This window comes from Mytilus californianus, unplaced genomic scaffold (genome assembly GCF_021869535.1).
Source record: "Mytilus californianus isolate M0D057914Y unplaced genomic scaffold, xbMytCali1.0.p SCAF_6, whole genome shotgun sequence".
Classification (NCBI taxonomy): domain Eukaryota; kingdom Metazoa; phylum Mollusca; class Bivalvia; order Mytilida; family Mytilidae; genus Mytilus; species Mytilus californianus.
Window position 1 is genome coordinate 64,811,846 of NW_026262712.1, and position 12,371 is coordinate 64,824,216.

A 12,371-nucleotide genomic window follows, 5' to 3' on the forward strand; every position below is an offset into this window, starting at 1 on the left:
ATAAAATTATTGTACTTATTTTTTGGATAAAGTTTTAAGCGTTGTCTTTTTATTCTAAAATTAGAAAAAAAAAACATGATAAATTCAACCACAATTTTAATTTCTCACAACTGTCTGAATATCTGATAATCTCTTTGTAATCATATATATATATTTATATCCTAATTATAAATGTATTATTATCTGGGGCCAATTCAATGAAGGTATCCTAGGATATGTCCTAAGATATGACTTAGGACATTATTAAGAATGGTCTTAGGACGTGTCTGAGACATGTCTTAGGATGTAAAACAAAGCTATCCTAGGACAATTCTTACTACGATGGTCCTAGGACCATCCTAACACATTTTTTTAATTAAACAAAATTATGTAGAGAATAAAATAAAATGAAATTTATTTTATTGTATTTCAATATGTATGTGAAGGGCGGGAGGTAGCATCTGTTATGAAAAACAAATTACGCAAAATTAAGTTTTAACGCAATACTAATAGATACATGATTAAATACTATTAAAAATGATAAATAAATTTCATATAACAATTAAACTAAATTGTCACAAAACTTTGTTAGAGGCTATTATCGTGCTGCAATTTAAGCTATATGAACTAGTTTTGTCCTTAGGTCCACTCGATTTCATTACATGTGTTGAATCAGCCTTTAGTAAGAAAAGAAGTCCATTTTTTTTCTGAAACTAAATTCAAATGTTTCCAAATTGCAATTAAAGTTATACCATTTAGTCAGGTGCAAACAATTTTGCTGATATTGATAGAATTTTTAAGCTTCAAAAACGGGCAAAAGGTGAATTATTTTAAATAAGCGTAATAATATGTCATCGTCAAACATACTTTTTGGATAGCTGCGAAGGATGCATAATTTTAAAAAGACATTTGATAGTATATATACAAAGATAATTTTTTTCAAATGCTGACTGAAGGCCATATTTGTTGATTTTATTTCGAATTAGGACATTGTAACTTTTAGGACTTAAGACTATCCTAAGACCATCCTAAGTCACTTATGTATTTGTCCTAACTTTAAGACCAAATTTAGGACATATCTTTACTTATGAGACTTTCGTTAACCTGACTTAGGACTAAGACGTGTCCTAAGACCATCCTAAGACACGTCCTAGATCTAGGACAGCTTCGTTGACACGCTACCTGGTGTCATCTTAGGACGTATCTTAGTCCTAAGTCCGTTTATCAAACATGTCTTAACTAAGGAAAAGTCGTACGAATCGTCCTAACTTTAGGACACCTAAATATGTGTCTTAAGATGGTCTTTTTGGATGGTCTTAGGATGGTCATAACTTTAGGATATATTTTTTTATGGTTAATTTGTAAATAAATACGATTTCCACCTATATATGGATCCCCCTTTTTCTAAATTTTTTTCTGTTTTCACTTATTTAATGTGTTCTTGCTCTTATACAAAAGATATTACAAAAACAGTAGTATATATATGACACCCCTCTATTCATATTTTCCACATGGAAAATAAGAATATAGGGGTATCGTATATATATAAACGCATAAAATAAATGTGCATAGGTTAAAATATTAAAGAATATCTACTTAGCAACCAAGTTTATAAAAAAGGGGCCCATTACCCAAGCGCATGTGATCCGTGATGATATAATTTATGTATTCCTTATTTTTTTTTTAAAGATGCACGAGATTTGCCTTTGAACCCTGTAAAGTATAAAACCGTAACACTTCGAATTAAACTCACTCAAACATATTTAATGATTGTTTCCGTTTGTCTTTAATTAGTTTTCACTGTTACTGCTGTTTACAAAACAATTTTTTCAATTAATATGTAAAACATTGTTACATTTTTTTCGTTTTCATATCATAAAGTTTGAATGTACATTATTTAGATAAATATTATTTATTTTCTCAATGATAATACTAATAATATTTCTAATTCTAAGTCTTGTAATTATTTACTACTGGTGAAATTCATTGCATTCTTAAACATTTGAGATCTCATAAACATGTTTAACCCCGCCGCATTTTTGCGCCTGTCCAAGTCAGGAGCCTCTAGCCTTTGTCAGTCTTGTATTATTTTTAATTTTAGTTTCTTGTGTACAATTTGGAGTTTAGTATGGCGTTCATTATCACTGAACTAGTATATATATTTGTTTAGGGGCCAGCTGAAGGACGCCTCCGGGTGCGGGAATTTCTCGCTGCATTGAAGACCTGTTGGTGACCTTCTGCTGTTGTCTGTTCTATGGTCGGGTTGTTGTCTCTTTGACACATTCCCCATTTCCATTCTCAATTTTAAGATTTTAATATTTCTATTTTCTTTACGTTAACACTTAAGACAGCGGTAAGGACATCCTAACTAAGATATTCCTAAGATAGCTTCGGTGTGCATGCTAAGACATGACCTAACATTATCCTGATTTATTCCTTAGAGAGGTCTTAATAGGACAAATCCTATGACAGCTTCGATAAACAGGCCCCTGGTTTGCCCACATTTAATTGCAGGGGCCGTGTCAATGAAAGTATCCCAGAATATGTCCTAAGATATGTCTTGGGACCTTATTTAGGATTGTTTTAGGTCGTGTCTGAGACATGTCTTATGATGTAAAACAAAGCTATCTTAGGTCAGTTCTAACTACAGTTGTCCTAGGACCATCCTAACACATTTATTTAGTTGATAGAAATATGTAGAGAATTAAATGACATATATTTTATTGAATTTCAGTAAATATGTAAAGGGAGGGAGGTTGCATCTTTTATGAAGAAGAAAAATAACGCAAAAAAAAAATTTGTTAACGTAATACTAATAGATACGTCATTATAGACTATAAATAAAAAAAAATATAAATGCATTTCATACAAATTTAGGACATATCTTATTTAGGAGACCTTCGTTGACCTGACTTAGGACTAAGACGTATCGTAAGACCATCCTAAGACACGTCCTAGTCCTAGGACAGCTTCGTTGACATAGAGTGTTTTGTTGTTTTAACAATTATAGTTTATTTCTGAATTATAGTCATATTTTTACCTTTATTTTACCTGTACAATCTTATAAAAGATACTTATATATAGATTATTAACATACATAAACTGACTTGGAATACAGGACAGTGATTCATTTCAATTGAAGAGAAGGAAAAACAAACACAGTTGTTATATTCTGGTTTTTTTTTAATTTTCATCGAATACCAGAAACAATGGGACAATTTTCATTTTTCACTATTGAAATAGAACATTACAAAAGACCATTTCTTATAATAAAACTACAGCCACTCTGAAGCTTTGCAGTAATGTTTCTCTTACAAATAGTTACTTATTGCATAAAACATTCTCATTTTGCACCATGGATCTCATTTGGACCCAAAATCTCATGGCTGGTCACATATAGTTTAATTTGATTCATAAATAATATAAATCATGTTTGCAATAAAAGAAAATTTTATCATCAATATTTACATCATGATCATGCAGAAACTGGTAAATTATCAAGACACTTTTATGAATAAATGCCATTGATTTGTTATTGGTTTATTTCAAATGAATCGATTGAATAGATATTAAATTATTGAGAAAAAATGTTTGATTTATTTATCATTTATCTATAGAAATATAAACGGAACTACTAAATGAAAAATACCCGAATATATATAAAACACAGATAAACTATAAAACTATTAAGTTGGAACCAGGGGCGGATCCAGAACCTCTATGACTGGGGGGGCACCATGAAAAAAATTTAAAGAGTTGTATAGATATGTATATATGTTAATTGAAATAAGAGGCATATAAGCATGTGTACAATAGAGTATGTCTAATAAAGTTAATCTACAAGAATGTCTGGTAGCACTATTCTCCTAGGATTTCTCCTTGCATACTGCATCACCACCTCCTTTGGATTTACAGTAATGTTCCTATGGGCATACATCATGATTAAGGAAGATAACCTGCTTGTTGACATTGTTGATCGTAAGTATGTCTTCACAAGTCTCAGTCTACTGATAATTCTCTCACACTCACAGGATGTTACTGGAAATATTCCACAAATTTTCAAAATTTGGTGCACATTTGGAAATATAATAGAGTTACAGTTTTGTAATGCTGTGTTTATATCTGAAGGTGGATCAGACTCATTTGCCCATTTCAACTTCCACATATGCATTTCTTGCTCCAGTGTTGATGGAGATGGTAAATCATCCACAAAGTACTCAAAATCATTAGTTGAGGATTGAGAAAGCATGGCAGGTATTACCTGAAGTCCCATGGATGCCTTGATTTGCAGGTCACCAAACCTTGAGTTCATTTCTGTTAACATGTGATCAAGCAGAGGGATAGCAATTGTTTTCTTGTAATAATCCTCTGTTGATTCACATGGCACATTTGATCTCTTTGTCTGCCTCCCACATGTTCTTGGTTTAGATGGGGTTACATCTAACTCATCTGCCAACTTCAATATTTCTGAATACCACTTAGCATGAAATTCACCAATATTGTCTCTAACATCCTGTAAAGCTTCCTTGACAAGGCTAACTGACTCAAGAGCACTCACAACATCAACAGCTCTACCTAAAGAAAAAAATATATTTGTTTAATTCTCTAAGTTGTGACTAATTAAATCAGATCTGTGAATACAGTATTTGAGTTATCTCCCTTTTTTCCTGTGGTTATTGACCAAATCAATCAGCAGGTTTAATTTTGTGTATATGATTTTGAAATCTAATAACAATATGTTGTTGATGGTAACATGTTCTTTTTGTAATGTAAATAAATTGAAGAAAAAAAATTGTTTCTGTTTTTTTGCTCCTTTACAATATCAAATTAAATAAGAGTTGTATCCCTTAGACAGTTACTGACAGTACCTTGAAGTGATGTACTAAGTTGTTTTAGGTATCCAATACATCTCATTGTCACAAGCAGGGAGACTAGAAATTGAAAGGATGTAATGTTGTTTTCTAGGCTTTGTGTGTCACTTATTGCAACCGGGCTTTTGTCCACTGATTTGATCTTTTCCATGGTTTCTATTATTGCTGGAAGGAAATCCCAAAACATCTCAAAGGCATCATGTCTTTCTACCCATCTTGTTCTACATAACTCCTTCAATTTCATTCTTTTTGTTTCATTTCTGTAATTTTGAAGCTGATCCTCTAGGAATGATTGCCTTTTAGGAGACCAATTAAAGAACTTGACTACCTGTCAAAGATAAAGACTTATAGGTTGATCAAAATAATCAAGCAATACATATGATACACATTTAATAACTGGTTTATGGCAATTTTTTTTATAGTATTATCATATGAGAAATGAATAGAAATGCATTAATTGTATACCTTATCTGCAGTTCCCATCATATTCCTGACACATGGAATGTTAGCAGCAGCAACTATACATCTGTTTAGCTGGTGAGCTGTACACCAAAAGTGTAATGCCTTTGGGTATATCCTTTGAATTCTGGGACCAACTCCTTTCAAATGTCCAGTCATATTACCTGGAGAAAAAGTATATATATGTGAATGTGCACACATCATTTAAAACATACAATGACAGGTGCAAAGAATTAGAGAGCATGTCAAAATTGTAACAAAACTATTCTTACAGTATATTCATCATTAAACAAATTCGACTGTTTACACACTGGGGTATATTAAACGAGGTTTACCTGCGCCGTCATAACATTGGCTCCTCATCAGATTTAAATCTAGTCCCATTTCTGGAAGCAGCTTCAGTAGCTCATTGGATAGTCTCTCTCCACTTGTATCATCGCTCACTTCTATGAAGTCAACAAACTCTTCTCTAATGACACCTTTTAAAATAGAAATTTAATTCAAAATTATTTAATTATTTTTTTTCACTGTTATTATATATCTTATACATGCACATGCATATAGTTTACATGTTAAAACAGATACTTTAATAGCAGTTGGATTAACTGCTTAAATATAGTTGCAGATAATACATGCATGTACAGCTGTACATATGCCTTTTTTTTGTTAAGTTTGAAACAATAGATTATAAATGATTAATCAATATATATTTTTTAAATTTCTAATAAGTTGCCCAGTTTATTAGTTGATATATTAGTTATTACCTGCCAAATCAACAAAACGTAGACACACGGCTAACTGTTCAGTGTTGGATACATCTCTAGCTTCATCTGCAGATACAGAAAACATCCCTCCACTGTCTGTTATGTCTTTGATTATTTTTGACCTAATGATATTTCCTATAATGTCAATAATTTCATTTTGAACAGTCTTTGACCTGTATGTAGCATTTTTGGGGGCTGTTTTGAAATGTTCTACAAGAAATTTATCACCAGCATCTATTCTGAAGTCCAAAAGTGCTTAAAAATTTCCAATATTTGCAGTATTTCCATTTACAATGTGCTTTGCATCATCTCTGTGGCCTCGAAGAGCAAAGTTCTGTCTTCCACAAATAAGGACGGTCTTTACAATTGATTCCAAAACCATCAAATTTTTCTCCTTGCGGCTCTCTAAACCATGATTCATGGTCATGTGTACATTAGTCTGTTGATTGACCTGCTGAACAAACATTTCACCTTTTGTTACACACTGCATGTGTCTCTGATAACCTGTACCACCTCGTTTTAAACTTTTGGTACTTTTCCCCCAAAAATGTTCATCAAATACTTCCAATGCCTTTTTCCAGTTTTTGAAAGGGGCATTGACAAGTTTGCCTCTTTTTTCAGGTTCCTTCTCAAATAAAACACAATGAAGACAGTATGCTCCATCCTCCTCTATGCTATAAACTAAGCCTGGATACTTGGAGATCCATTCTCTCCGAAAGCATCTGTTTTTATCAGCTATTTTTGTAGAAGGGAACTTGAAAGTATCAGGAATTGACACACCTTTTGTGTAGATTGTGTATTTCTCATCATCATTTAAAGTTCTACCAAACCAAGAAGTTATATCATTTGGAGTTTGACCCTGGGACCTGGTGTGGGACTCTGATTGTTCAACAGCTTTTTGACTGAAAGAAAATTTGAAAATATTTTCGACACATGAATAAATATATTATTACAGTTTATTATATGATCTTGACAAGTAATTTATATAAAATAAATTAACTATCAATTTTTCTTCTGCAATTATATTTTTTTTATTCCGTGTATCCTTCATTTTTTTAATCAGTATTGTATGACCTAATTATGTTATCTTCCACAGTTATTCTTTATACTTTTGCACCTTATTATTCTGTACAATTATTTTTTTTCACACATTTTTCATATATTTTTTTTTTTCATTTTTCTATATCTCTATTCTGTTAACCCCATCCAGACCCTCAATGATACGGTGAATTTCGATTTAACCAATTATTTTGTACGTTCTTTCGTTCTCTTAAAGGGTAAAAAATGAAAACGAAATGATTACAAGAGAAAGTGAAAATATTCATTTACCTATCATTTACGGCTGATTCTGCATTTGTAAAGTCTTCATTTCTTGTGGTTCGAGTTTCATCACTTTTCTGTCGTTTCGAGGAACTCCCAAAAAAACTCTGGATGGATATCTGTCTCTTCATAATTCATGGCCAAGTAAATTTGAAAAAATGGTCCAAATACATGTATGTTATCTCACACTTGCAATTATTCAAATTCATTTGGTTACGTGTAGCTGTAGTAAACAGCAGTATCAATAGTGCTATGTTTTGTCAGAGGATGCCTACATTTACCAAACGTTCTGGATGCTGATTAGTTGAATCGTAAGTGTGACACCTACACAGTATTTTTTTCTTTATAATACTAATATTTCAACTATTTAGGAAGTCCAATTTTAACTACACACCTACACAGTATTTTTTCTTTATAATACTAATATTTCAACTATTTAGGAAGTCCAATTTTAACTAGTATTATTGCGAATTGTTAGATTTTAAAATCAAAATTCAAAAATAGTCTGTAAGTTAATTTAACTGCAACATGCCGATTTCTTACAAGAAAATTGCATAGTTTGATATGGTTTCTTACTTTGGACAGCGCAAACATCATTTTCAATGTCTAGTATAAGTTTTTACTTCCTTCGTCAATGAACGATGCAGCTGAAGCAACCAAGAAAACAAATTTTCAACGTTTGTGTACTAAGATAAGCATTTGAAATTCAACTTTTAATTAATCAATTTTCTTACTATGTTATTATCTATTTATGATTTATCGATTGAGCTTTTTAGGAATAGCCTTGCTACCTTAATTCTTTTAAAATTAAATCTCGTGTGTATTGTTTTTTTTTAACATTTTTTACATTTTTGAGATTTATATTTCTTCTACAATCAAATTGTTTTAACGTAGAACAGCTAAAAAGTATTCTTTCTGCACATGGTGGAATAATGGGCAACTGTGCGAGTTGCTCTGATTGTCTGTTTAAACAGCGAGAAGCGCGATTGCAGTATTTTGATGACGTCAAATACTTCCTTAGCACTTAAATAAATATGTTATTTGGTTTTATTGTGATAAACAATTGCAGAGGGTGGTAAAGGGTTATCTTCGTGCAACGTGATCGCCGTTTTTTATTTCACGTTCAACGTGTTTTTACTTTTTTATATAACGTTCAGTCGTGCAAGACAGGTGCCTCGTTCAACGTGTTCTGCTTATTTAATTTTACGTGCATCGTGATTTTCAAATGCTTATTTTGCGTGCTCGGTATTTTTCAAATAAAATTCAAATACTTGGCAGGGATTGTCAAGAAATACTTTTTTAAAAGCCGTAAACCATTTACATCATAAATGTGTATACTAAATCGGGAATAACAAGTAAAACAGAGAGTTAATATATACAAGAAGACAGTGACTCAGTCACAAAAGGTTCACAACAGTCTTTATTTTTCGTACAACATTCATGACAGAAATTATTTCACGTTCAACGTGAAATTATGTCTTATTTCACGTTTTTTCCGTGCAAGCACTTAAAATGCATTTAAATGATATAAACAGAAAAAAATTGTATTGATATTGTAAAGTTTAAGTGCGTGCAAAAAGAATTACATATGTGAAATTTATGTTTATCCTTTAGACTTAAGGTAACAAAAGTCTATCTGCAAAATACCGATTTGATTCTTTTATTTCACACTTTTAAACAGTTATTAACTCCATATGCCAATTGTAGACTGACTCTAAAGGGAAAACGGTACTATTTATTCTGCCATAGGCGACAATACTAACATTTTCTAAATTTACCACTTTTTATAATAAAAACCTGGACAAAACAGTTATGTGTGGTGTTAGTACTTTATTATTCTGTTTTGAAAATTGAAGCCAAATAGTATCATGACCAACTTCCAACGGAGCTTGTTTATGTTATCCATGCCCACCGTCATTTTACACCAAATTTATGAAATTTTGGAAGTCTTTTCGAATAATTCTCTAGAAAATATTTCAATGGGTTTCAAAATTTATATTGTAAATATACACACTGCAGTTATTCATAGATCAATAAAATAATATATTTTACCCTTACATCCAATCACAGCGCTCCTAAGTTGACTTCCTTCACCTGCCTTGGGTACACAAAAGGCCAACCTAATGCTGGGAAAATGTTATAGTACTATTTTCCCTAAACAAAACAAAACAGGATGCTGCCAACACAAAGCATGCCAAGTTTAAAGTGATACATAAGCATTTTAACTACCGTAATGTTTAACTGTAAGTATCAACAATGTTTAGCGTAACAAAAAAAGATGTTATAAAAAAAGTGCATAACTCACAGTACATTATTTGGATAGGACTGTAGAAAATCATAAATTGTATAGTTTAATGGGGCAGAAGCGTAGTATTCTTTTATATATCTCTCTCGTTTGTTCCGATCTTGGTTGAGTTCTTGACATCGTCCAAAAACATTATTGCTACGATTATGATAAGAATCGAATATATTTAATTCTAAGCGTTGAAAATGAGAGAATTATTCAGAATAATATTTCCTCTCGAATTCTTTTGATTGAAAACAAATAACACTCATTTAAGACGTTTAATTGATTATTTGTTCACTTTTCATCACGTAATTAAACAGAAGTACGCAATATGACACAACAGAAATACATAATATGACACAGCTCGAGTGTAACATTTGCTAAAACATGTAAAATTTCAGTACTACATTTGTTTAATGATTAAATAGAAAATATCCAGGAAAAAGCATTTTAATGTTGTGAGTCGTTATCATGTTGTATACAATTTTAAGTTAGGTTCTTGCATTGAAGGCATAGTCAAGCGATTGTACCATTACTTTGTTAGGTAGATGTATGTTAACATAGAAATAAGAAGATGTGGTATGATTGCCAATGAGACAACACTCCACAAGAGACCAAATGACAGAAATTAACAACTTTAGGTCACCGTACGGTGTTATTCGTCAAATGAACCGTGGTTTGTTATGTGTATTGTTATATTCAAAGAAACAAATATTCCTGAGGTATCATTCGAGGCATTCGAGACTGTCTTGAAGGAGGCACTATTTGTTACCTAATTATTCTGTTAAAATGTGTTCCACAAATTTATTTTCGGATAGCAGAAAAAAATAAAAATTGGTAGAGGAATACATAAGGTGTAATTTGCATGATATGCCTTTAATGTACGAGATAGTTTCTGAGAACCTGTGTGTATGTACTTTTCGTAAGGTGTTATTCATTTTTCCTTTGAGGTGGTCAATTCTTATCTATCTTTGTCTACAAAAACTGTAAATCAGTAAAGGATCATCCCAGTACCATAAGTAAAAGATTTCGTTTAAATGTTCGAAGTTGGTTTTTTTTCAAGAAACTTGGTACATGTATATATGTCTTATAGTTCTAGGTGATGACAATACCTCTCATGACGCTTGGGGCTAGGTGCAGAAAGTAAACTTCTGTTGAGTTATTAAATCCCAGCTACTATATAGAGGGTATACTGTTCTACCTCTGTCTGTCCGTCCGTCCGTCCGTCCCATGAAATTCCGTCTCAATTTTCTCAAGAACTACAAGTCAGATCTTCTTGAATTTCTTATCAGTCTTCATATGAACATTCTTTTTTTTAATTTCTTTTTAACATTAACAAATTTTGTATTGCACTATCTAGTTATTAGCAACTGTCATATATAGTAGAACTATTATATATAGGTTTATTCTTATGTGTTATTCCTCAAATGAACCAAGGGATTGACTTGACGAAATTGTGTTGCATTCTTTGTTAGAGTTATATACACTTGCATTATTACAATTATTTTGCGGATATCTGTTTCCTCCGTTTACGGTCTCTTATTTACGCCGGTTATTTATTTATTTATATTTATTTTGTAAAAAAATATTTTCGTACTTCATGTACTCCTTACAACAAAATTATTATATTTACCTGTGCACGTTATTTTATTTAACGCCATTTTGTCAAAAAGGTTATAGTTGTCTTTCTGATATTGTTTTACATCTCCCCCCTTTTGTTTTATTAATATTGTATTTATATTGTGTCATAGATAAAATTTATTCGTTCAGTGTATGTTTACTTGTTTTTGTAAATATGTCTTTTTGATTGAGTTAAGCCATTTTAATTGATATTTTATAGTGTGTCTTTCTATAATGTAATGTTACACTACTACTTCAGGTTAGGGTGAAGGTTGGCGCCTGTTAAAACGTTTAAACCCGCTGCATTTGTTTGCATCTGTCCGAAGTCAGGAACCTGTTCAGTGGTTGTCGTTTGTTGATGTGGTTCATAAGTGTTTCTCGTTTCTCGTTTTTTTATATAGATTCCTGTTTGAATGGTTTTTACACTAGTCAGTTTTGGGGCCCTTTATAGCTTGCTGTTCGGTGTGAGCCAAGGCTCCGTGTTAAAGGCCATACTTTGACCTATAATTGTTTACTTTTTATACATTGAACTGGAGAAAAACATGTCAATCCTTACTTGGATTGAGAGTTGTTGCATTGGCACTCATACCACATCTTCTTATATCTATATATGAACATTCCATACTGTGTGAAGAAGTTTCAGATTTATCCTGTGTACCGAATACTTACATGTCCTAACATATAATGGTCATCTTAAATAATACAAATGAATAGAAAATATGTACCAGTTTAATGTTTGACATCCATTTTTATCTTAATAAAATATATATAGTTTAGCTGCTTACATAAAATTTTATTAGATATTTTATTACAACATCATATATATATATATACCCGGCTACTAGTTTTAAACTTATTAAATAAGAAAATGAAATATACATAATTCATGAGGAGAAAATGGGAATAGCCAACAGTACGCTTCGATCTATAATAATGCCGTATTTGTCCTATTAGAATCGAAATAATTCCTTCATACCATGCTGTATGCTCACTTTAACACTTCACCGTACTGCCTTCAACACTGAGCAATACCCATACCGCATAGTCAGCTATAAAAGGCCCCGAAATGAC

At 31.7% G+C, this 12,371-nt stretch overlaps 1 protein-coding gene across 1 annotated transcript; it reads right to left on the bottom strand.

Moving 5' to 3' along the window:
- Nucleotides 1-3,007: 3,007 nt before the first annotated feature.
- On the bottom strand, nt 3,008-7,513 carry LOC127706575 (52 kDa repressor of the inhibitor of the protein kinase-like). The gene is made up of 6 exons (XM_052211231.1): nt 6,074-7,513; nt 5,645-5,788; nt 5,316-5,473; nt 4,848-5,178; nt 4,078-4,554; nt 3,008-3,039 (listed from the first exon to the last, which is right to left on the bottom strand). Exons 1-6 carry the CDS (start codon nt 6,156-6,158, stop codon nt 3,008-3,010), a joined length of 1,227 nt encoding a protein of 408 aa, XP_052067191.1. The 5' UTR covers nt 6,159-7,513.
- Nucleotides 7,514-12,371: the final 4,858 nt, after the last annotated feature.

Excerpts from the sequence above, each read along its gene's own strand:
- LOC127706575 (XM_052211231.1), bottom strand. The coding sequence starts at position 6,158 with ATGTTTTCTGTATCTGCAGATGAAGCTAGAGATGTATCCAACACTGAA. Across the intron at positions 5,789-6,073 it reads ACGTTTTGTTGATTTGGCAG|GTGTCATTAGAGAAGAGTTT; the intron begins GTAATAACTAAT and ends CTATTTTAAAAG. Across the intron at positions 4,555-4,847 it reads ACTTAGTACATCACTTCAAG|GTAGAGCTGTTGATGTTGTG; the intron begins GTACTGTCAGTA and ends TTTTTTCTTTAG.